Source organism: Notamacropus eugenii, chromosome 1, assembly GCF_028372415.1.
Source record: "Notamacropus eugenii isolate mMacEug1 chromosome 1, mMacEug1.pri_v2, whole genome shotgun sequence".
Classification (NCBI taxonomy): domain Eukaryota; kingdom Metazoa; phylum Chordata; class Mammalia; order Diprotodontia; family Macropodidae; genus Notamacropus; species Notamacropus eugenii.
This window is the reverse complement of record NC_092872.1, coordinates 574573659-574600778: the sequence shown is the minus strand read 5'-3', so window position 1 is coordinate 574600778 and position 27120 is coordinate 574573659. Positions and strand designations below refer to the sequence as shown.

The following is a 27120-nucleotide window of genomic DNA, read 5'->3' as shown; positions in this document are numbered from 1 at the left end:
TAGGAAATAAATAAGAATAATCTCTACTGGAATATGTATGAGAATCCCTAAGAATCATTTTGGATGGATATTACTTAAATCAGGAGGATTAGCAGCTCGAGGAATATATGTATTGGCTAGAATGACAGATTCTAATTATCAAGAAGAAATTATTGTGACATTCCAATATTAAGGTGAAGAATCCATAGAGTTTTGTAAAAATGATAGAATAGTTTAAGTGATTATTATTCCTTGTGAAAACTGACCCTCCTTTCAAAATAACTAGCAGAGGAACTGAAGGGTTGGGTTCCACTGATAGAATAAAATTGGGAGATAAAGTATAGGTAAAATGGAAGCCAGACGATGTTCCAAAGGCTGCAGAAATTATAACACAGAGGAAAAATACCGCAATTCTTGTTTATTCAGGAGAAGATAATTACCAAATTGTACTCTTAACTCATATGTTCTATCATGAATGAGGCTATGATAGTGGCTTCATGGACTCCAGAAGCATGATTGACCTTACCTACTCTGCTTCTGGTTACTGTCTCCTTGTATCTTTTTGGTTTTTGTCTGTTAATCTTGTTAGCTAGATTTGTTTACTGCAGGCTTAGTACCTCCACCTGCAGATGCCTGATCACTTAAGCGGGATGTAACCCCCTGTCCACGACTGTGATGTGTCACTCTTGGACCTGGCGTTGTCCAAGCTTTGGATGCCAGCTAAAGAACTGACCTCTTGAATGGGGCCTCTTGGGGCAGGGACAGCTCTACCTCCAATTTCAGCAAGAAGTAGCTATAGAAGAAGAGACCTTTACCCTGTATTACAGAATTTTAGGCCTTATTTGTTCAAGAGGGGGAATAATGGGGTGCTTATGCTCAAGTTCCACACTAAGATATTGTTTTGTGTACTTATTTTGTGTGATCCCTGTTACACTGTTGTAAAGTTCTGTTGAACTAGTTGCCTAAGATACTGTTTTATATGTTTATTTTCTGTAATTTCTGTTACAACTCTGTTGATACCAGTTACCCCACTAACCTACTTAATACAAAATATCTTGGGGCCAACTGTAAAGGTAATTTAAATTGGAAGATCTTTCTCATTCATTAATATGTCCATGTGACTTGCTTAAATCATATGAAAGCCTAAGTCACATGCGATGGGAGGAGCTTACTGAATGGGTGGAACAGGAAGGGTGGAGCAGAACTTGGAGGAAATTGGTGAGAGCAGTTAGAGTGGAGGGAAGAGAGGACACTGGCAAGTAGACAGCTAGGCTCTTGAGTGTTTGTTTATGGTAAGGCCCCAGCAGGGGCGGATGTGTATGTGTGGGAGGCTTGAGAGTGGCTTTGTCCCCTGTAGTGCTAATGTGTATCGACTTCTTGGTTACTATGATGAAATTTGCTTTTCGGGTGCCTGAATAAATGTTTTTCTTCTGTCCTCTTTATGGAGAGTCTGTTATACTTTGTGATTCAGAACTATGCCAGCACATTACAATCACAGTCGGTACTGTAAATATTGCCTTGGCAATACAGTATCCCAGTTATCCTTGACTTTTCCTTCTTCCTCAATCCAAAATCAAATTTTTTGATGAATTCCAACATTTCTTCCTCCTTAATCTTTCTCTGATTGATATATCATCTCCTTTTCACTCACACTACAGCTACATTTGTCCAGGCCTTTATTTCTTATCACCTAAATCAATGGAATCATCTTTTAGTCATACTCCCTTTTAGTCTATTCCGTTCTTCATGTCTCCTCCACATTGTTATCCACATAATTTTCTTAACCCACCAATATGATTATGTCACCCTTCTACTCAATAATTATAAAAAAATCAGTGACTCCTTTATTCAAATACTGTCAGTGGCTTACCATATAAAGGATTTTGACATTATTTTGACATTCAAGACTTCCAAAATCTGACTTCCTGCCCTTGCAGCATTATCCTAAACTACTCCTCTCCATACAGTCTATATTTACAACTTAGTAGATAGAGCCCTGAACTTGAAGTAAGGAAGACCTAACTTCAAATTCTATCTCAAATAATAGGTATGTGATCCTGAGAAAGTTATTCTACTTTTCTTAGATTAAATGAGGATAATAATAATGCTTAACTCGGGGATTTGTTGTGAGATTCAAATAAGATAACATGCAAAATATTTTGAAAATCGTAAAGCATTATATAAATGTTAACTAATGCTATTTTGGGGGCAGCTAGGTCTATAAAATGCTGGGCTAGGAGTTAGGAAGACTCATCTTCCTGAGATCAAATCTGACCTCAGATATTTACTAGCTATGTGACAAGTCACTTAAACCTGTTTGCCTCAATTTCCTCATCTATAAAATAAGTAGGAGAAGGAAATGGCAAACTCCTCCAGTACCTTTGCCAAGAAAACCCCAAATGGGGTCACAAAAAATCATACCTGATTGACATAACTGAACAACAATGTTATTTCCATTCTCCATCCTTCATTATTTTATTAACCTCTTTAATCTTTGTGTTTTTTTGCTCATATGGTTCCCCATGCACAGAATGGACTACTGCCAACTGTTTTATTCCCTACCTTTCTTCAAATTTTACCTCAGATGCTACTTCAATTTTGAAAATTTCTCTGATCTTCCCCTGTCCACACCTGCAAGTGATCAATCCTTCTTTAAAGTTTTCTTAACATTTTTAGTATTATAACTACCTTCCCCTCACCTACCACAATACCTTGTACAGAGGAACAGCTTTATAAATGTTTATTAAACTGAAGTATTGGCTCCTTAAAAAAAAAAAAACCTTCCCAATTTTCCCCTAGCATTCCTGAAGCAACAGGTGGGCACAAGTATGAAAACAGAAAGCAAGGTCTTCTTGAGATGCTTCAAAAATATTTATACCAACATTTTAATACTGATTTGATAATAATTCTCAAAAGTGTTGGAATTTGGAATGAATATAGTTCAAGGGCAAAGCCATTAAGGGTGAAAAGTGGAGCCTAGAGCCAGTTACATTGTATGTTCTGCTAACAATTGCATAATCTTTTTACATAGGTGAACTCTGAATCCAATCTAATATGGCCCTAAAGGTGGAAAAGTAGCAGCTAAAGACATGTGGGTGTAAAACTTTCTCTTATCACCTAGGGGAAAGTAAAAAGGTTTAAGTGCCCACTGAGTAATAAAAACAGAAATTATTTCTGTTTGGATCCTAACTTCCGATAGGCTGATCCTTTTAAACTTTGAGTAAGATAGCACACAACTGGCATGCCTCTGCCTGCCATTAAAAGGAGACCATGCAGAATCATGTGAAGCATACCATAAACTATCTCACTCCTATCCCCATATTGAGTTCTTACACCCTTGACTTTTACCTCAGTTTGCTCTTGACTCTTTCTCTCCTCTGAGACCCACTCTGGCCTAATGAATCAATTTCCTGAATTGAACAAACCCACCTCTGAGATTCTTGGCTTAAATCTACCCTGGTTCTTCAATCTCCATTCATCTCCACTCCAAGTTAAGGTAGACCAACCTCTTCCTCCTAAAGTAAGCAACTGTAAACTGAAAACTGTAATTTGTTGGTCACCACTGTGTGTGTGTGTGTGTGTGTGTGTGTGTGTGTGTGTGTATGTACAAAGATACTTCCCCTCTCCAAGCTTGGTTGTGCTGGTGACTGTAACCTCTGATATTCTGCCATACACTAGGGGAGGGGAGATAAAATTTATCCAGTGAAGTGTAAGTTGGTAGCCATGATAGGAACCAATGAGAGAATTCTGTATGACAACTATCTATACCAACCAACAAAATTCTATACTGTTCATAGCTACTGTACTTCAACTAATGTTGAAGATAGAAGTAAAGGGGCATCACGGAACCTATTTTCTTTAAAGTTTAAGCTCATTTTTTTAGGCTTAAAAGGATGACTATTCTGCTAATAAAAACTGTTTTAAGACAACTGACTTTAATTCTAGTAGTACTGGAGTGGATCTTAAACAGTACCTAGAGTTCTGACAAAAAATAAAGGAATAGATATAAAATGGATCTAATATTCATTTTAAAATGAAATTTAATAACAAGGGCCAACACAACAGATGGGTAGAATATAAATTTTCCAACTAATGTGATTTTGTACATCAAATCATTATCTCAACTATGGACTGAAATTTCATCACACTAATTCATTCTTTTTATGGTATTTATTATTTTAAAATTCAAAATCAAATTAACTTAGGAACTCCTAAATTATTAATACTTCAGTGTTAATTATTTTATTATATGTTTTCTTTAGTGACAGGAAATGACTCCTTTCTATGTCAGGAAGTAGGAACAGAAGCTGAGACTATTTTTTGAAATATATTAAAATCCTAGAGACAACAGATAGGCCAAGGAAGGGGGTGCTGAAAAATGAAGAGAGAAAAGCTAGTCTGCTGCCCAAAAGGAAGATACACTTGAAGAATTATTGACTTTCAAGTTTTACAACATAAAGGAACATACACACATACACACTCCTTAGTAAAGACAAACATAGACACCTTAACCTTAAACCTACTGCACTGTGAAGCTCAGACACCATGGGGCCCTTAACCCCTGCCTAAGAGCTCTCTTCTCGACCCTCCTGGTTAAAGACTGATTATCAACAGTAACTGTTGCTGTTCCCTCCCAGCCTGAGGTCTTTCTTTTCTTTGTCTCATTAAAGGGGCCAAGCCCTGGCTACTTCTTAAACCGGCCTATTCAATTAATAGGTCCTGCATAGACCTTGGCCTAAAGGGGTCAAGTGCATCCTGGGTCATCTCCAGTCACCCTGACGAATATCAAGTCACTGGATTCAGATGGCTCTGGAGAAGAAGTGAGGTTGGTGACCTGCACAGCCCTCCCTCACTCAAAACAAAGTGCAAGTTACGTCATCATTTCAGAAACCTTGAAATATAAATATGCTTAGTATGGCATGGTCTTCTTCGGCAACGAAAGACAGACACAACAATACACCCCTTAGCAGAGACACAGGTATATCAAAATAGGAATACAGTTTAAATGATATTTCTTAACCACTAAGAACTTGTGACCACTAAGGTTTAAGAATAATATAGGATACACAATGTTTAGAGAATCATGAAGAACAGAAGTCAAGTCCTGCTATCTTTGGATATTGTCAAGGGCTCAATGAAGTTTAGTAGTTTAGTATCTTTTGTCAGAAGGGTGAAAAAGCATTGTCAGGAGAGTAAACGTGATATAGAAAGCTTAGGGATTTCAGATGGATGGGAGAAAAAGAAAGGCATGGAGTTGCGGGTAGGACTAAGCAACATAGCTTAGTGGATAAGCTCAGGTAATACTGAGGATTGATGTCGGTATGTCTCTTTGGGTAGAAGAAAGGGAAGGGGAATAAAAAGTAGGACAGGCATGAGGGAAAACATATTCTCTGTCTTATATACACTTAACTGATTTCCAGGTTGGCAGGATATACAAGGAAGCATTCACTCAACAAGCATTTTTTAAATGGTTACTATGCTAGGCACTGTGGATAAAAATGCAAAAGGGAAACCATTTGAAAATGGAAAATAATTAGAGAATCCCTACTGGAATGCAGGCCCAGAGATACCACCTCATTTTATAGATGAGAAAAGTGAAGTTTAAAGAAAAATCACTTATCTAATATCACATAAGTGGATTTATAGCACAGCTGGCATTTAAATCCAGCTACTAGGAATCCAAATCCATACCTTTTCCACAACTCTATGAGGCTTGTCTCGAAGACCCTTATCTATGCATTCAGTAGCCACGTGAAAAATGGGGGATTCTCACAGAACAAGCCTATGAACTCAGGTTAGAATAAGAGGGGTGAATAATAGAGAAAGGGGGCTCTAACAAATAAATAAAAAGTATAACTGTATTAAAACATGAGAAAATCAAAAGGACAAAATAATGTAGACAATAGATTTAATGGCACTATTCAAATACTCAATGATTGTAACATTTCCCTTTAAACATGTTTGTCTAACATCAAGTCTCATTTTTATTTAAGAAATAGAAAAAATACATACCAAAGGTGCCACCCTGGTCAAACTAATTTATTTTTATAGTGCTGTGTCACTTCCTGCTCTTTATGAACAGAAAATAAACTCTGGTTTGGGTTTTGAATTTGTGAGCAGCTGCCAATTTACTCATGAAATAGAAAGAAACACAAATTATTCCTTCTGTTGAAAACAATACACCGAACATAAGAAGCATGAACTTCTGTAAACGCAGGGAAATTACCAACATCATTCTTGAAAATAACAATTGAGGCTAAAACAGAATTCTTTAAAAGCCACCATGGTTTTAACTTTCCAACATGCATAACTGAACCGCATGTAAACCGCAGGATTGGGAAGCACTGCTGGAGTTCTCCTTTCCAAGTAATTTCCAGAGAATTCAGCAGAAACCCTGAAATATAAATATGCTTAGTATTGTTTCTCTTGGAGGATGACTTTTAATCTTGGCCAAGAACCATATTTTAGATTCCCCCCACACTGCTTGTTGATAAAAAGTGTTGACATGCTGACTCAAGGATGATGGGTGTATAGAAGAGCTCCTAGGCTTGTCATTTGGAAATACATTGAAGGAACTGGAAAACATTCATCCTCACAAAAAGATTCAGGGACAACAAGAGGCCCATCGTCAAAGATCTGAAGGGGTGTCATTTGAAAGAGAGACTATATGTGTTCCATTTGGTACCACATGAAAGAGCTAGAAGCAATTGATGGAGATTATACGCTTGATGTCAGTACAAACTTCCTAATAATTAGAGGTGACCCAAAGTGGAATGAAGTCCCTCAAGAGGTAATGCATTCCTCTTCACTGGGGATATGCAAACAAAGACTGGGAGACACTTGTTGGGTATGTTATAACATGGATTCCTTTTGGCTACAGGTTGTATGAGATAGCTACTAAAGTCCCTTACCACTCAAATTCTATGATTTATTAAACCTTACTATAAAATTATACTGGTATGTCAGACATCAATATTATCTGAATGAAAACAGTAGAAAATGTTGTCTGGGTGTTTGTATGCTAATTTATATATTAGCTTCAAAAGAAATGATTCTTGAAGATCCACATAGGCTTCTGATGTGGACTTTCTCCACGCTGAGTTGACAACTTGTATCATTCATATTAAAGGAAAGGGCAGTGATTTATCTGGACATCTGTAGGACCTCTCTTTTTACCAAATGTAGAACACTGATAGATTCTTCACTGCTTTCTGATAATTTCCTTCTCTGAAAGGTGAATGAAGCAAGAAGGGGAACTATTCTGAATCTGATCCTGACAAAAGAGAAAGAAGTGCTTTCTGAAGAAGAAATGACAAAAACCTTGGGCAGAAATTACAACTGCATCTCAGAACTCATGAAAATGAAGGAAACCGAGACAGAAGAGAGTTTAACACAGACCTGAGATTTTGGAAAATGTGTATTTCACAAATTTTTGGCAAGTATTGGATGTACTTTAAAAAAGACCGATCTATCCAATTCTTATGTTGCTTATTTTGCCAAGGAAGATGAACTTGAACTGGGAACATGTGAAAAAATGATTTTCCTTAATAATCATTATCTTGGTGACTCAGAGCTTCCCCATCTCCCTTTCTTTCAAAGGTCAGTTCTTCTTTAGAAGGACATTAAGATTTAATCTTGCTCATTCTGTTGCCCAGACAGGTCAGGGAAAATGTTAATTCCTTCATATGGTTAAGACAGGTGATATGGAAATTGATGTCTCTTCGACCAGGATTAAGTGACCCAAATCAGTATTCCAGACTCTCATTTTAATATAGCCCACCTCCAAGTCTGTTGACCAATTAGAGTTGATTGGCAACCCTCGGGAACACCTACTCTTCGAAAAGTATATAACTCTGTACCTCCAACCCCCAAATCAAGCCAGTTCTGGATTCTAACTTCCATGCAACACATATCAAGCCAGCCTGAGAGAAATAAAAATGTGGACACAGCCTAATTTTGCTTGTTTTTCTTAGAAAAAATTGTGTAAGAGGTCAAAAAATGAAGGAATATCAGGAAGTTGAAACTCAAGATAAATAAGGAAATAGAAGATCACCTAGGTGCCCTCCCTGAGCATCCAAGTCAGAAGATTAAAGTACTACATCCAAAGGGAATAAAAAACTGGATCCATGAACATCTGTGCCAGAAAGAAGAGATGCAACAGGATTGACAATGGGAAAATGCCCTAGTTTTCAAAAAAGGAAAAGTAAGGAGATATTAACAGAGTACTTAGGTGACGTTAACAAGTTTTCAAGTCAGAAGATAAAAAAACACTGCCAGAAGTCTTCAAATGATTGATGAAATCTTTAAATGTTTGAATTTGATTCTAGAACATATTATTCAGAGGACATTTTGTGTGCAATTAGCAAAGAAACAGTGAACAATGAATACCACTATGGCTTCATCAACAATAAATAACAATGACAAACTAATCTCATTTTCATTTCCAATAGGATTATCAGACTTGGAGATCAGGGGAACATGATACACACAATATACCTGGGTTTGAATAAAGCATTTGACAAAATCTATCAGGTTGTCTGTCCTTATGGAGATGATGTGTACATTTTTGCTAAATGACAGTACTGTTAAATAGAAACAGATTGAGTTGATCAATTGGGCTCAAAATGAAGTCTCTAATGGAATGACCTAGGGATCTGCCTGTAGCCCTATATTCTTTAACATTCTTATCAATGACCTAAATGAAGAAATTGAGAGAATATTTATCAAATATGAAAATGACAGAAACATGGAAGAGGGAAATCATATATCTGATGATAAGAGTCAAGAAAAAATTTTTTTTGCCAGGCTAGAATATGTAATGCTAATGAGATTAAAGATCCTCTCTACCCATTAATGGGCCTATCCATTGGGGGAATTTGATTGGAGGAGACTTGTAGGAAGGTCCATGAGGCACTGGTTCTCAAGGGTTGTGATGCCCTCTCACTCTAAAAAGTATCTAAAGACTCTGAGGTGAGGTTTTACTTTGGGGCTTACTCATTGGAAGCTTTTGGCCAGATAAGACTCTGGGCAGCTGCTAAGGAGCTCTCTGGCTTTGAAAACTCACATGTTGGTGCTTCTGTCTCTGGGAACTATATACATATGGTCAGATAGTTATCTGTCTGTTGATCTGCCAGATAGCTGGAAGCCTTGTCTGTTGATTTTGATTTCTCTGTATTTTCCAACGAGATATTTCACATTATCTTCCATTTTTTCATTCTTTTGGTTTTGTTTTGTGATTTCTTGGTTTCTCATAAAGTCATTGGCCTCCATCTGTTCCATTCTAATTCTGAAAGAACTATTTTCTTCAGTGAGCTTTTGAACCTCCTTTTCCATTTGGCTAATTCTGCTTTTGAAAGCATTCTTCTCCTCATTGGCTTTTTGAACCTCTTTTGCCAATTGAGTTAGCCTATTTTTGAAGATGTTATTTTGTTCAGCATTTTTTTGGGTCTCCTTTAGCAGGGTGTTTACTTGCTTTTCATGCTTTACTTGCATGTCTCTCATTTCTCTTCCCAGTTTTTCCTCCACCTCTCTAACTTGATTTTCAAAATCCTTTCTGAGCTCTTCCATGGCCTGAGCCCATTGGGTGGGCTGGGATACAGAAGCCTTGACTTCTGTGTCTTTCCCTGATGGTAAGCATTGTTCTTCCTCATCAGAAAGGAAGGGAGGAAATACCTGTTCACCAACAAAGTAACCTTCTATAGTCTTATTTTTTTTCCCTTTTCTGGGCATTTTCCCAGCCAGTGACTTGACTTCTGAATATTCTCTTCACACCCACTTCACCTCCAGATCTACCCAGCCAGTGCTCGGGGTCTGAGATTCAAATGCTGTTTCCCAGCCTCAGGGCTTTGGTGGGGGGCGGGGCTGCTATTCAGTGTGAGATTAAATTCAGGTGCTCAGGTGGGGGCATGCGGAGACCTTCAACAATGGATCTAGGCTCCTGCCTGCTTGGGGAGCCCTGGTCTGCTCCTGTCTCTGCTGCTGCCTCTTGAGGGGGCCTGAGTTATGGGGGCACTCTACTCCCCTCTCGGCAAGCCGAGAAGACCCTCTCACCAACCTTTGGGGCCCATGGGTGGAGGGACCTGCGTGGGCCTCTGGAGATTCCTTCCCTGAAGCCTGCTCGGATCCGTTCCTCTCGGCGCACGCGGCCAAGGCAGGGCTGGGCTCGGCTCCGGGTTCACAGCGCGACGGACCTTTGGTGTTTGTTTTCAGGGCTCTCTGGAACAGAAATCTTGTCTGCTCCATTGTTCTGTGGCTTCTGCTGCTCCAGAATTTGTTGGGAGTTCTTCTTTACAGATATTTTATGGGCTGTGGGTTCGGAGTTAGCATATGTGTGTCTTTCTACTCCGCCATCTTGGCTCTGGCCCCAATTTCTCTGTATTTTCTCTGAAGTTCAGGGTGCTGACTTTTCCCCCTGAACTAAGTGAATTATATATGTGCTTGATTAAAGTGATTGTTGACCCCTCAAGTTGCTTTCCTTCTAGAAAAGCAGATCAAAGAACCTGTGATAGCAGGCCTTCCTCTGTATGTCGGTGTGCTTGGGCCAAAGTTAATCAAACGACATTTAATAGGCATAAATATAAGTCCTGCACTTAGTTAGGTTCTACCTTCTTTTTCAGGACCTATGAACCTACTCTTGCTTTTTCCAACTTCTGTTATTTCACATCTGTTTGCTATTGTCTTTTGCCTTTCTTTGACTCCATGTTTTTTTCAACATCATCTGCCTGCTACTGTAAATCTCTTTCTTATAAAATAATCCAGGCTTTGAGTTAGAAAGGATCTCATAGATCATATAGTTTAACTTTCTACCTTAACTAGGAATCTGCTCTAGAGATCCATGACATAGAAGCATTCAGTATTCGATTAAATATTTCTAGCGACAAAACTCAATATATCACAAGGCAGTCCATTCTATAAATGGAGAGCTCTAATTCTGATAACGTCCTTTATATACAGCAGAAATATGTCTTCAATTAGCCTAATTCTACTTCCTGCAGCTAAAAAGAATAAGTATATTCCACAAGACAGTTTTTCCAAATTCCAGAGGACTAAAAAAAGTCTTCCCTAAGTTCTTTTTTCCAGGCTAAAAATTAACCAATAAGCATTTTGTAAACTCCTACTATGTACCAAGAATTGTAGTGGATACTAAGGTTATAAAGATTAAAAATGAAACAATTCGTGTCTATAATGAGTTTACATTTACTTGAGGAGACAAAATGTATGTATGTAGGTAAATTGTATATGTGTATATGTGTGTGTGTGTGTGTGTGTGTGTGTGTATGTGTGTGTATGTATGTATATATGAAATAGGGACTGTACCTGTAATTTCATTAGTATAAAACTACTAAGTAAAAACACACACCTTCCAATACAGGGTAGCACTTTTGCTACAACTTAAAAGGCTTACAGTTTTCCACGGTATTAAAAGGTTAAATGACGTGCTCACAGTCACACTCAGGGTATATGTCAGAGGCAGGGTTTGAAACCAGGTCCTTTTAGTTTTAAGGCCAATTCTTTCTCCACTATGCTGTGCTGCCTCTTATACAAAGGAAGTATAAAGTAATTTTGGGGCAAAGGCATTAGCAGCTAGGGTGGAAAGGTGTAGATCAGAAGGTTTTCATATATAACGTTGCACTTGAGTTCTAAAGAAAAATAGAAATTTCAAGAGTTTGGTGATGTATGGAGAATAGTAAGAAGGTCAATTACCTGGACTACACAGTGCATGAACAGGAACAATGGATAAATAAATATCTTTGTAGAGTAAATACTGTTAGTATGTATTTTCCTAACATACCTTTAGATAGTAATCTATGTCTTCTGCAAACATTTAGGCCTTATACTCTCAATACTTTCGTGACTCAGATTAACCTTGTGTTCTTCTATCACAATTTTACTACTGACTGTGTACAGTACATTCTTTCTATCATGAGGGAACTCTAATTCCCACAGACAAAATTAATGCATCTAGGATAAGAGGAAAAGCAGATGAACAGGAAAAAGATTTTATATTAAACTTCTCTGAAAAGAATTTGGTATCCAAAATATGTAAAGACAATCAAGAGATAACTATAAAACCAAAAGCCATTTGTCAATATATAAATGGTCATAAGATAAGAATAATTAGTTCTCAAAAAGAATTACAAACTATTAATAATCAAATGAAAGAATACTCCAAATCACTAAAACATAAGAAAAACAGATTAAAAGAACTCTGAGGCTTCACTTCATACCAACCAAATGATCAAAGATGACAAAAGATGGGAATAGATGGGATCATGGGAACACAGGCACATTAGTACATTGTTGCTGGAGCTATGCACCATTTTTGAAGGCAATTTGGAATTATTCAAATAAAGTGAATAGCCTGTCTGTATCTTTTGACCCAATGATTCCATTACAAGGTTTATGCCCCAAGGAAGCCACTGATAAGAAGGAAGTTTCCATATACCTAAAAATATTTGTATCAGTATTTTTTATTATAGCAAAGAACTGAAACAAAGCAGATGCTCCTTGATTTGAGAGAATGACTAAATTAACTGTGGTACATAAATGTAATGAAATATTATTGTGTTGTAAGAAATGATGGATGTAATGAATTCTGATGCAGGGTAAAATAAGCTCAGCAAAGAAAACATACACGATGACTACAATAATGTAAACAAAAAGAATAACTATAAAAATCAAAAGCAACTGTTGCAAAATTACAAAGAACAAGCACGTCTCAAAAGAAGGGAGAGGAGAGGACACTCCCAATCCCCAGTACCCCTTGTAGAGATGGGAGGCCTAGAAGTGTTACATGTTGCACATACTCCAATAAAGTGATCAATTATTCTGACTTTTTTCCTCTTCCTTTTCTTAATTTTTTTGTCTTTAAAAAATGCTGTCTGTGCTATGAAATGGCTCTCTGAGAGGGAGCAGGAAAGGGATACCAGAAGAGAAAAAGAAATTTACATGATAATTTTGTTGTATATTTGAATGGAATAGCAAGTTGTGCATAGTGAATTTGCAGTTTCATGCATAATAATCTTTTTTACTGTACTGTTATGGAAATGCTTGTTTTATTCCATAAATCAAAAAATTTTTTTAAAAAGATTATGTTAGCCTTTTTAGCTTTTTAATGACTGAGGCCTCTTAGTGAGTTTGCAGTCACTAAAATCCCGAACGTTTTTTAGAATTGTTCTCTAACCGTGTCTCCTCCACTTTGTACTTCTGAAGTTAATTTTCTGAACTCAAGTATAAGACTTTATATTTATCCCTACTGAATTTATTTTATTACATTCAGTCCAGTCTGTCAACATCTTTTTGGATCCTGACTCTGTAATCCAGAGTTAGCAGTTCCTTCCAAATTTGTGTCATCTGCACATCTAATGAGCACACAATCTACATCTATATCCAGACCAATGATAATAATATTAAACAGCACAGCCCCAAGCACTGATCCCTGGGGTGCTACCCTGAAGAGTTCTCATAATGTTGACTTTGAAACATTAACTACACTTTGAGTTTGGCTATCCAACCAGTACTGCATCAATCTAATTGTATTCTCATCAATCTAGCAATCAATAAACAACTAATATATGTTTGCTATGAATCAGACACTGCGGTAAGTGCTGTGAATACAAAGAAAAAAAGAAAAGCCCTTCCCCTCAAGGAACTCACATCCTGACGGGGCACACAAGGCCTACACTTCTAATTCAGTTTGATTTGTGTATGTCCAGATCTCCTAATGTGGAGGCACACTGTTCCTGGAAACGGTTCCCTTCCTATCTTCCCTCCGTGTGTAGAAGGAGCCTCCTTCAATTAGCTGCAGGGCCAGAACAGGCAGTGTCTTTAGAAACTACCAGACTGGCACTCTCCTGATGAGTCAAGTGGATGAAGGATATAGTTCACTCACAGTGATGACATCACTAAATGAACCCATGAGAGGGAAAGACTTCCTTTTCCCTGCTCTCTCTTTTGTCCTGTGTCTACAAGATTTCCCTCAATTTAGGGTTTCTCCTTCTGCCCTCTGTCTTTCTCAGTTTCAAGTGCTGGCAGCAGTTACCCACTGCTGGACCCAAGGGTTTAAGCCACTGTGACCTTGAAGTCGAAATTCTAGGCAGGATGTTACATCCAGTCAGGCACAGCAGCCCTGAGAAGCCTGGTGCCCCGGACTGAGTGTAAAGGGAGTTTTGGACTTAGAAGTGGAACAGTACTCTACAGGAACTGAGCAAAGCAAGTAGCCTACTCTCCTTCCCCTCTCAGTGGCCGAGGTAAGGTAGTATATGGGATGAAGGATGGATTAAGACCTTTGTGTTAGGAGAGAGGTCTGTATATTTGTTATACTTTTTGAAATAAATATTCCTATGTAAAAGCTAATATTAATCTTAGTGGTTAAATGGAACTGAGGTACAGGGGACCAAGCCCTACACCTGAGGGAAAATGGTAAGTGGGGGGATGAAGCTTCTCCACCCCTACCTCCCCAATGTCCTTAAGGGTAAGGGAGAAGTGGGGAAAAGAATGAAATGTAATATTCAGGCAGTGGGTATCAGGGTATTTGATGCTACATATAAATTCATCCACACATGACACATATAGAGTAGATGCAAGGTAATGAAAGTAGAGAGAGTTTGGCAGGCCAGGCTATAGAAAGTGAGATTTGAATTGTATCTTGAAGGAAGCCAAGGAAACTAAGAAGTTTAGATGTGAGGAAGAAGAGCATTCCAGGCGTGGGAAAAAGTCAGTACAGAAGAGAGATGGACCATTGTTTGATGAGCAGCATGTAGAAAAGTATGGTTGGACTATGGAGAGCATGGAGAGGAGGGGGAGTAAGCATTTCTTTATATAGCACCTTCTATGTGCCAGGAACTGTATTAAATTCTTTTTTTTTTTTTTTTTTACAAATATTATTTCATTTCATCCTTGCAACAACCTTGCAAGGTAGATGTTATTATCATCATTTCCATTTTACAGTGGAGGAAACTGAGGCAAAGAGAGGTTAAGTAACTGGCCAAAGGTCACAAAATTAAGTTTCTGAGTCTGGATTTGAACTTAGATTATCTGGACTCCAGGCTCAGCACTCTATCCACTGTATAACCAACTGCCTCTGAAGGAACATGACAAGTAGCGGTTGGGGCTGTTTGCAAAGCATAGACAATTTCCAATTCCCTTAATGGTACCAAAAGGGAATAATATGTAAGAAGGTATATTGATGATTCATTTTTTTGCTTACTGTTAATATAATTTTGCTTCTTAATGGAAAGATTTTCCCCACCCATTAATGGGCCTGGGAAGATTTGTAGGAAGGCCCACACTTTTTGTTAATTTTCTAATGAGGCACTGGTTCTCAAAGGCTGTGATGCCTTCTGACTGTAAAAACTGTATAAAGATTCTGAGGTGTGGTTTTACTTTGGGGCTTAGTTTCTGAAAAAAGGTTTGTGTGCCAGATGAGACTCTGGGAAGCCATTAAGCAGTCCCCTGGATTGAAAACCCAGATGTTGGTGCTTCCCTCTCTGGTAACCACGTATGTGTGGTCAGGCAGTTGCAGCTATACATTGAATTGTGATGTATGTCTTACTTATTATCAAGCACTTTGGAAGTACTGTCAACTTAGATTTCTCTGTATTTTCTCTGAAGTTCAGGGTGCTGACTTTTTCTCCTGAATTAAGTGAACGATAATCACTTGACTAAAGTGATTGTTAACTCCTCAAAGGTTGCTTTCCTTTTATATCCCAAAGATACTTGATAGAAGATACAGTGGGTATATAGAAGATGAGCATATGCCATTGTTATTCAACTACAAAAAACAATTATTTTACTGACCTGATTAATAGTCTGCCAGATATTAATCATAAAAAGCTATAGAATAGTGACATACTAGAATCATTTGAGAGAACAAGAAAAAATATAAGATAAATAATAATAAAAATAATAGTAGTAATAATTACATATGTATTACATATAACATATGTGTATGTATATATATCACCTTGCAGTTTTTAAAGTATTTTTTTGTAAAGAATCGTTTTATTACGTTAATCTTCTTTTATAGACAATTAACACTGTGATTGTTGCTCTTGGAAGGCTGATAGTTGACAAAGTGCTAACTTTATAAGAATACAGCACAGAGAGACCAACACATCTACGGACATCCAAAATAAAATTTCAGTTATAGATCTCTGTGTCTAATGGATTATGTCTCTTGCCTAGAGTAATAATGGTTAACCCTGATAACCTACAAATTCAGTTAGCTACAACAACTTATTCTTGAAAAATACCAGTCAAAAGAGAAGTAGTTACTTCAATAAATACATTCTAGAGTTACAAGGACTCAGGTGGTGGCTCAGTGCATAGTGCAGTGGGCCTGGAGTCAAGAAAGACTTGAGTTCAAATCCACCCTCAGACTTTCCTAGATCTGCGACCCTGAGCAAGTCACTTAACCTCAGATGTCTGACAAAAGGATCCAATGGATGCACTGGAGAAGGACATGGCAAACCACACCAGTATCTTTGTCAAGAAAACCCTATGGACAGTTGGTCCACAGGGTCACAAAGAACTGAACACAACTGATCCAAGTGAACAACAATAAAAAAAAAAGTTAAAATAAATTCAAATAAAGTTAATTTAAAACAATTCTAGACAGAGTCACAAAATCCTGGCGTTGGAGCAGTTCCCTCAAGAAGACATCTACTCTAACCCATAAACGAAACCTATAATCAATTAGTATTTTAACTGATACTCTAAAATTTAACAGGTAATCACAAAAAGGGGCTACATTCCTATAGCTATTAGCTTTCTACTCCTAACTATTGATATCACATACTTGCTATAGTAATAAGCCTATACATGGCTCAATGGCTAGATCATGACACAGAAAATATTCAGCCTTTTTCAGAACTATATCTGCAACTTGTTTTCAGTGAATTATTTTACTGGTTTAAGTTAGGCTGGAGTGAATATAACTCACTTCTGCAAAATGTCTTTAATTCCTTGGAGGAAAGGTTTTATAAATGCAAAATCTAAGTTGGAAATTTTAAAAAAGTATACACAAAACAAGAAAGTATTGCAGGAAAGTTAAATTTGATTAATATTGAAAACAAAGATGTATTAAAAACACATTGAATGTACAGAAATGATGGAAAATATAAACTGTATAGTCATTCCCCAATTGATAAATGGTCAAAGGATATGAACAGGCAATTTTCAGAAGAAGAAATTAAAGCTATCTATAATCATATGAAAAAATGCTCTAAATCACTATTGGTTAGAGAGATGCAAATCAAAACAACTCTGAGGTACCACATCACACCTATAAGATTGGCAAACATGACAGAACAAGAAAATGATAAATGCTGGAGAGGATGTGGGAGAGTTGGAACACTAATTCATTGTTGGTGGAGCTGCGAGCGCATCCAACCATTCTGGAGAGCAATTTGGAACTATGCCCAAAGGGCTACAAAAATGTGCATACCCTTTGACCCAGCAATATCGCTACTAGGACTATATCCCCAAGAGATCATAAAAATGGGAAAGGGTCCCACATGTACAAAAATATTTATAGCAGCACTCTATGTAGTTGCCAAAAACTGGAAGTCAAGGGGATGTCCATCAATTGGGGAATGGCTGAATAAATTATGGTATATGAATGTAATGGAGTACTATTGTGCCATAAGAAATGATGAACAAGAAGACTTCAGAGAGGCCTGGAAGGACTTATATGACCTGATGCTGAGTGAAAGGAGCAGAACCAGGAGAACTTTATGCACAGCAACGACCACAGTGTGTGAGAGTTTTTTCTGGTAGACCTAGATTTTTGTAATAACACAAGAACTTCTTACAAAAAAAATAAAAAATAAATCCCAATGGTGGTTCTCAAGGCGAAATGCCTTCCACACTCAGAGAGAGAAAGATGGAAGTCACTCACATAATGTAACAGATCATGTTTGTGTATGTGTATGTGTTTGTGTATCATGTTCTGATTTGTGATACGATTTCTTTCATTTATCTTAGTCTGACTACATAGCATGACTATAGTGAAAATATACTCAATAGGAAAGTATATGTAGAATCTATACAGAATTGTATGCAGTCGTGGGGAGGGAGGGGGGGAGTGGGGGGCAGGTGGGGGGGATAAAATCACAATTGTATGGCAGTGATTGTTAAACATTAAAAAATAAAAAAAAATAATAAAAAAATAATAAAAAAAATAAAAAAAATATAAACTGTATAGATAGCTATGTATATGATAAGACATATTCAAATAGGATATGTTTCATCTTAAGCAAATCCATCTGTAAAAACAATCATGGAATTCTTTTTGCTTTTTAAAGGATCACTAACAGTTTTGTTGATGGTGACCAGGTAAGTCACACTATTTCTAATTTAAACATGGAAGATCAATCATGTGATTTTAAGAACACTCATCCTAAGTCTGTTCTAGCTATTGGTTAAGCAACAATCATTATGAAAGATATTCTGTCTCCTTTCTCTACTCTTAACCTCTAATCTTACCACGTTTTTTGCTTCTTGGGTTGAACACTGACCAAAAAAATGACAATCTACCGGGAGAGTAGTTCAAAATGTGCAGATGAACAAATACCAATATATTACTTACCCATTCATAAGAAACAATCCAGCAGCCACGGGCAATTCCCAACAGTACACTCAGAGTTCGACGAGGCTCCCCTGCAACTACATGAGTCGTTGTTTCACATACATCACACGAAAAAGAAAAGTCCTTCAATTTGTCCACCACTTGCATGATGATATTCTGTTTCCTGCCAAACCAGGTATTAAAAAGACAACTTAAGTCAAATATCTCTTGCACCAGTATTTACATTCAAGTAACCTGAATAAAAAGAAAGCTAAAGTTAAATTATATCCCATTTGAAAAAAAAATTGGACCAGACTTTTGATTTCATTGGTACTTAGAACTTTGGACAGGAAAATCCCCTTTACCAAAGCAGACTGGTGGTTAATCTACAAATGATACATCTTTGAGCAGCCTGGAACATTGAGACTTTAAATGATCTGTCCAGGCTTATAGTGTTTGTCAAAGGTAAGACTTGAACTCAATTCTTTCTAACTCTGAAGACAGCTCTCTACCCATTATACCATGCTGCCTCATGCTCATTTCTTCATTTCTTCCAAACTGGCGATTTTTTTCCTTTTTTTTGAAATCCCTAGAGAAGGCAGAAAGAATAGGTGGTTATGTAGAGAGCAGGAAGGGAAGCAACAGGTTGACAACTGTTTCCTCTTAGAGATGTGGAAAGTGAGCCCCAGGAAAGTGACATGACTTGTCCAAGGTCAGTTAATTAATGGCAGAGCTAAACTATAACCTAGGTTTTCCTGACTCTTAGTCTAGTGTCCTCTCCTCTAGTTTTGACTGCCCCTTAGGCAATTCGAGATATTTGTTTGGATAGGATAGTTTTCACAGACCCCATTACAGTTTCAATAGTATTTCCAACTCTTGTATGGAGTTATGTCTTTACCTTTGCATTATCTTAGGATCACAGACTCACACATATAGAGCTAGAAGGGCCTTCAGAAACTAAATATCCAACCCTCTCATTTTAGAGATGAGAAAACTGAGGGACCCAAGGTAATACAGATAATGATAAGGAGAATCTGAACACAGGGCTTCTTAACCTGGAATCTCTTTGGAGGACTGCAGAGAAATTTCAGTGAGTCCACAAAATCAGAAGGGAAAAAATAACCTACATCTTTATTTTCATCAACTTTTGGTTTCCTTGGTAATTCTATATGTTTTATTTTATGTATTTAAAAATATTATTCTAAGATGGGATCCATAGTCTTTACCAGTCTTTATCAAGTACCCAATAGCTCAGTCCAGCTTCCATTTACTGAAAAGAACAGAATCATGGAATATTAGAGCCACCTCGGGTCATCTATACTAAACTCTCATTTTACAAAGGAGGGATTGGAGATCCAAAGGGAGGTGGTTTATACAAGACCACACAGGCTAGCTCCCGGCAGACCTAGAGCTTTACATTCTTACTTTAGAGCTCCTTTTCCAAGAAGGAACCTCAACTCTGTATCACTAATTAGTTATGTAATAACCTACAGAGGCCTCAGTTTCCTCATGTATAGAATTAATAGGGTGATCTATATGATCTTTTAGATCTTTGCCTCTTCTAAAAGTCTATGCTTCTATACGTATCAATTCTAACATTTGTGAGCTGTCTGGTTTTTATATGACTGACAAGTGTCTTTCCAAGGAAGGTATGCACTTTATTACAAAAAAACAAAACAAAACACTGTCTTTAGGGTCAGAGAAGATGATCTAAACATGTCTGTCTCTGAAGTTTAGTGCCTGTGAAGACTGAAACTTCCCAGTACCTCAGTTTCCTCATATGTACTTTGAGGAGGTTAGATTACATGGCTTCTAAGGTTCCTTTATGCCTCGAGTCTATGATCCTGTAATACTCTCCACATATGACAGGAATTATATATCTATCTCTTAACTTTTATTCAAAAGCAATGGAAGGGAGGGAAAAAGTAAGAATTATGAGAGGAATAATGAGGGATAAAATGACTTTTAAAAAGTTTTATTTGTAAGCATGGAACTTCATGAGTAGGTAAGGATTACATTTTTGTTTGTACAAAACTGCGATTTAAAAAAATTATACCCATATTCAAAATCAAACGATTTCAACATTTTTTCACTTAGAATATAGTGAATTCATTCAGTGATACATATGGAGAAAATTATAGGAATTTTCAAAAAAACATTAATCATAAACAGGGTGTTTCAAGTATCAGCCCCTTTATTCCATGCTGTGAAACAAAAATAAACATTGTGATAAAAAGTGTTTTAAATATACATATCTTTCCCCTCCAACACAATCCAATTTGGATTTTCATGCAGATGTCATTACAATTTGATAAATGTCTCAAAACCTGAGAGAGATCTGTAGGGGTGGGGAGGAGGGGGGTGAAAAATCATACAATCCCTTCCTTGCCTTCCCTAAAAGCAGAATTTTAAAAACTGCAACCAAGTATAACACAAAATATGGAACCATATTTGTGTTGGATGTTCTTTCCTGTGTAAGTGTTTAAGAAGGATGATAAGAGCATGCCAGAAAATTAACTCTTTCACAAATATTCAGGGACGACTGCCTCCAATGATTCACCACAGAGGAAATGGTGTCCTACCAAACTAAAGTGGCTGTTTCTTTAAGAGCTTGAAAAATGCATGTGTAGCCCAAGACAGTCTCAGAACAGGGTATCATTCTTTACAAAGCAATTATACTTTACATGGAAGGGGAAAAAGGCCAAGCCCTTAGCTTGTGATTAATTTGTTAGCATAAGGAATAGCGAAGTATTGTATAAGTACTGCCTCTTACTTCCCATATGACCCACGTAATGGTCTCATTTTTATTCCTGTTGGTTTTCTCTCACTGACATTAGCTGGCACAGAGTAACAGCAGTAACCATTTAAATCTTTACACAAACTACATTCCTTGGGTTGACTATAAATAAGTTTCATTCAGTTCAGCATGTGAAAGTAAATGCCGTTTATGTTCAGCTAACATTTTGCACAGAATAGGAAGTTATCAAAATAACTAGTACTTACTCAGAGGGCATGCTTGTCATGACTAATGTTCTTGTTGGCTAGAGATTTCCAAAGAAAAGGAACAAAAAAAGAAAAGGTCAAAAATATGAAAACCATTTTTTCCCACAGAAACTTAACTCTAGTAGTTTCTATCAAAATTATAGCACTAAAAAAGGATGGAAGAATGAAGGGTTGGTTCAGTGGCACAATGAAGAAGTCTCATATTCCTGTAAGAGAAAGCCCTATAATGGTTGCAAACTTTAAGCTACTTAAACTTTAAAGCCTCAATCAATCAGCACTAAAAATAATAATGCATATATTATTTTATTGCTTATAAAGTATTTTACATATGTTATCTCATCTGAACTCACACAACCCTATGAAGTAGGTGCTATTATCTCCAATTTCCATTTAAGGAAACTGAGGCAGACAGAGGTTAAATGACTTACCTAGGTCATATAACTGGTAAGTCAGTGTGAATTTGAACTCAGACCTTCCTAACTTCAAGTCTAGCACTCTATCTACTATTCCACTAAATGCATACTATGCGCCAGATAACTGTGCAAGGCACCAGGGATATAAAAAGAAAAAAGCAATAGTCCCTGACCTCATGGAGGTTACATTTTACCGTGAGAGTAAGTACGTATGTAAACATATGTAAAAAGTACATACGTAAACAAAAACTCATTGCAAAATAAAACTAAGCATGAGAGAGTTTAAGAGATGACTACTGTCCCTCAACTAGCCATGTATGCCAATATCCCTTTAGATTTCCCTTTAATCAGGGGATGAAAGAGAAGGCTACATCTGCAGGTGTGAGAATTACTTTTTCAGAGATATGTTGGTCTAGTGTTCTTTCATTCTTCTAAAATAGATTTCATTCTATTACATGGATCAAATTTTCATTAGAGCTTTGATTCTTCATGGAACACTCTGGCAGGGAATATCAGCGCATTTTTGTGTTCATACATTTCCAAGTAAGTGAAAAAGATAAGCCATGGAGAGAGGTAGTGATCGAGATCATTACTGTAGTGATAGCAGAAGGATGATCTACAGAAATTAAAGAACTTGTTCACAGCAGAACAATAAATTAAGATAGAAGAGGACCCAAAAATCTAGATTCTCTATTTGATGTTTTATTTCTGTGGCTATCTTACTCTGTAAAGTCACAAGAATATTCTTGCAAGAAATGTACTTTAGCCTAGAAAATTGCCAATGTTAATTTTTCTTTTTGTCTTGTTGAAAGCTGATTGTCAATGACATTGGGGTTTCTAACTCTCTCTGTCTAGTGTTCTATCTATTAATATCTTGAAAGGAAATAGGGCTATGAATAGGGCCCCTGTTGTGGTGTTTGGGAGGAGGGAAGGGCAGTTAGTTCCAAGTCAATGAGAAACCTAAGTAGGATAGTACATCGCATCACAGACAGAAATGGAGGAATTGTTTTCACAGGGAAATTTAAAACCCAAGATGGGAGAAAGAATGGGAAGGAAAAATATACACAAGGCAGGAAAACAACTTAAAAAAAAAAAAAGAATACTGTGCTTCCACATTCCTCTGACTTACAGCTGTCTGATAAAAAATCTAGTAGACCAAGGGTTCATTTAGACATTCTGGCTACACAGCCATAACAACACTGGGGCCCCCTGGAGCTGGGTCTTTAAGATTACTAAGATGGGTTACATGAAATTAAAGCTCACGAAGCAATAGCCACCCATTTGCAGAGGCATGCCAGATGGGCTCTCTGCATAGCCAGAAACACACTGGACACTTTTTATAAAAGTCCAGGTTTTAAAAAAAGATTATCTGTAATGCAAATGTCAAGTTATCTCTAGATTGAGCTAAGTAAAATTAATCAAGGCAATGAACAAGTTGAATGTACTCTTGAGGCACTTAGGTTTTGAGAAGTTTGAGAACTTGGACAAAAAAAAAGCCAAATGTAATGTTCTTACCACTAGGAAATAAGAAATACAGGTAAAGGGGTATAGAAAGCTATCTGGCCCTACAGGACAAAAGAGAAGACAGAGACAAGGGCAGAGAGGGATGATAGAAGAGAGAGCAGATTGGTCATAGGGGCAATTAGAATGCTTGGTGTTTGGGGGGGGAGGGGAGAAAAGGGGAAAAATTTGTAACCCAAAATTTTGTGAAAATGAATGTTAAAAGCTAAATAAAAAAAAAAAATATGTATTGAAAAAAAAAAAAAAAAAAGCCAAATGAAATGTGTGAAAGTACGTTGTAAACTTTAAAATACTGTATAAATGTGAACTTTTATGACTATGATGATGATGAGGATGATGATGCCAACCATTTGGACAAGGTTTGTAATCCACTTCTCTTGCCTGAGTCAATGACATCAAGACTTCTGAATGGTCCTATCTACATGGACTCCAACATACTTAGCATATCCAAAATGTAAGGGAGCAGGAACACTATTAGTAACCACAGGCTGCACACACTTGTTAATGCGCTCTCCCAACACTTAGAACCATTTCATTTCTCACCATCTGTACCGCTTGACACCAACTCCATAAACATCATGCTCCCCTCTCCCACCTCACCTGGCAGGATAGCTCACCCTGAGTAAACTCATCATCACAAAACTGCTTCAGCATTGGTACTTACACCTCATAGTACCCTCAGTAACGTCCATCCCTGTGATTGGGAGGGCTAGGAGGCAGCAAAGAACTCCAAATTCTCCCTTTCAAGAGGGTCTAGTAGCTCAGCCAACTCTTCATGTCCTTTGACTACTTAGTTTTGATTCCACCATCATCATGGCCCCATGCTGGGGACCCCCCTCCTCCTCATTTCCCCCCTCTCACTTTTAATCTTTCTTTTGTGAGTTGTCTTCCTGTATGAGATTGTAAGCTCCTTGGGGGCAGGGTCTATCTTTTCTTATTTGTATTCCAGTGTTTAGCATATTGTCTGGCACATAGCAGTCATTCAATATTTATTTTACTGTATTGTATAACATACACATACACACATATTTATAACTGCATTAGAAACTCTTATGCATGTATGTACATAACAACAAAAGTAGATATATTCTAGATTGCATATTAATGGAATCATCCAATTCAAGATGAACATTTGCAAACATATTACAAATTTAAATAATTTCATAATATCATATTGTTCTATTAATATATGTGGTTTTAAGGAGGAAAAATGACTACCACTTATTTCAAACAATGAAAACACACCACTGACATCTCAAAGAGCATGTTTAACATTAACAATTATTAGTCCCTCTTAGCACTGACAGACAGTAATCACTATACTTGTTGAATTATAGGTGGTAGACTGTAGGCGTATTTGGTATACAAAGTAGAGTACAGTCCAGCCACACTGACCAGCCTTTTCTCCCTCCACATTCTGCTTATGACTTTCCAGACTTCCCCATAACATCTTCACTGCCACAGAACATACCTCCACCACTGTCTCTTGTAGCTGAATTCCTCCAAGGGCCTCCATTTTGAGGAGAGTCCCAGACCAGTCATCCTCCATTTCCCTTCCTGGCTCTGCTTCTTATTTTCAGGACTTCATCACCATGCCCCTTACATCACTGCCTCCTCCCCATTCTACTTTTCAGATTCCTTTTGTGTGTTGTCCTCCCTCATTAGAATGTGAAGGCAAACATTATCTTCCTTTTTACTTGTATATGTATCCCCAGCTCTTAGCACAATCCCTGCCACATATTCAATATCTAATTAAAGCTTGATGACTGCTTGCCACTCTCTTCTGTGAAAGAAAAGTATATATCTCTTGAACAATATTCAACTCTGGATGAAAAAGCCACTATTGTTTGATACAATGGGTAGAGAGAGGGTCTTGAAACCAGGAAGATTTAGGTTCAGATATTGCCTCTGACACTTACTGGGTATGTGAACCTGCACAAGTACTACTTAGTACTAAAGGTAATTCTCAAAGAATTGTAGAGAAGGTGCCTACCTTTACTGGTAGGAGGAGTTTCCTATACCTGTGAAATCACAGGTCCAGTCTCTATCCCTATCCCTACCCCTGCTGAAAAATCAAGGAACCCATTGACTAAGGACAATATTATAATGAAGAAATTCTACTCCAGCTCAGACTTTGCTTGAAATGCTGTTAGACAAGTAATTGGGCCATCTTTTGATCACGTATGTCTCACCTAGCAAATGAGGAGATAGTTACTGAATTACTTGTTTTTCAATTAAGAGGCATTTATTTTCTCTCCCTCTCACCTATTTAAGAGGAAAAAAAGAAAAGCAAAATTGTGGAATATGTAGAGTCAAAATAAATTCCCACATTAGCCATGTTAAAAAATGCATGCTTATTCTGAGTCTATGAGCTGTCAGGAGCCAGCTTCATCATCGTTCCTCTGGAATCGTGGTTGGTCATTTTGTTGATCAGAGTTCTGAATATTCAGAAGCAGTTTTTCTTTACAAATTGTTATTCTATAAATTGCTCTCCTGATTCTGCTCACTTTACTCTGCATTACTTCACAAGGTTTCTCCAAAGCTATCCTCTTAGTAATTTTAATGGCAGTTATATTCTATTACAATCTTAGATCATAGTTTGTTAAGTCACTACAGAATCTTTCCGAAAACATTTGCAACTGATCCCCAATCCTGGGAATTTAGGTTGCCCTTCTTCCCATGCTCCTATAGAGTGCTATGTTACAGCAACATCAAACTCTTCTCCTCTCATAAACAACATACTGTTGGATTTTGGTTTCATGATTACTAACTAATTTCCTTCTATTCTATTTTTTTCTGTTTATTCCTCTCTCTCTCTCTCTCTCTCTCTCTCTCTCTCAAGTCTCTTGCTTTTAACCACTGCTTCCCTTAATCTGTCCACCCTCTTATCATTACTCCCTTCTTCTTTTAGTCCCTTCCCCTTCTAGTTTCCTGTTGGGTAGGATGGATCCAAATGTGTCTATGTAAATATACATATATATTATACATATATGTATATAAATATATATATATTCTCCCCTCTTGGAACCAGTTTAGATGAGAATGAGATTCAAGTATTTCTTGCTACCCCCAATTTTTCTCTCCACTGTAAAAACTCTTCCGTGCATGTTTCTTTATGTGAGATAATTTTCCTGTTCTTTTTCCCTACCCCCTCTCTTTGTGCATGCCTCTTTCTCACCTTCCATTCTTTTTTAAAGACAAATCCCAACATAATCAACTCATACCCATGTACTCTATCTGGGGTCCTTTTACCTGCCTCAGTTATGATAAAGTTCTTAGGAGTTACATTTATCATCTTCCCGTAAAGAAATACAAAGAGTTTAATTTTATTGAGTCCAATATGATTTCTCTTTCATGTTTACCTTTTTATGTTTCTCTTGAGTCTTGTGTTTGAATGTCAAATTTTCTATTTAGCTCTGGTTCTTTCATCAGGAATGCTTGAATGCCTTTTTTCATTAAGTATAAAGTATATAGTTTTCCCCATATTATACTCAGTTTTACTGAGTAGGTTGTTCCTTTGCATTCTGGACCATCATATGTTAAACCCTCCACTTCTTTACTGTGTTGCTTTTATTACTGTTTTTCAGTGATGTCTGCCTTTTTGTGACCCCATTTGGGGTTTTCTTCGTAAAGGTA

General features: G+C 37.2%; 1 protein-coding gene across 4 annotated transcripts in view; it reads right to left on the bottom strand.

Moving 5' to 3' along the window:
* Positions 1-27120, bottom strand: part of MCPH1 (microcephalin 1) — a 300799-nt gene that overhangs the window by 184719 nt on the left and 88960 nt on the right. For all 4 annotated transcript variants that reach the window (XM_072634374.1, XM_072634372.1, XM_072634375.1 and 1 more), the window contains 2 exons: positions 21551-21588; positions 18569-18731 (listed from right to left, as the gene is read on the bottom strand). In XM_072634374.1, the coding sequence (XP_072490475.1) occupies positions 18569-18731; positions 21551-21588 (201 nt within the window). The remainder of the gene's footprint in view (positions 1-18568; positions 18732-21550; positions 21589-27120) is intronic.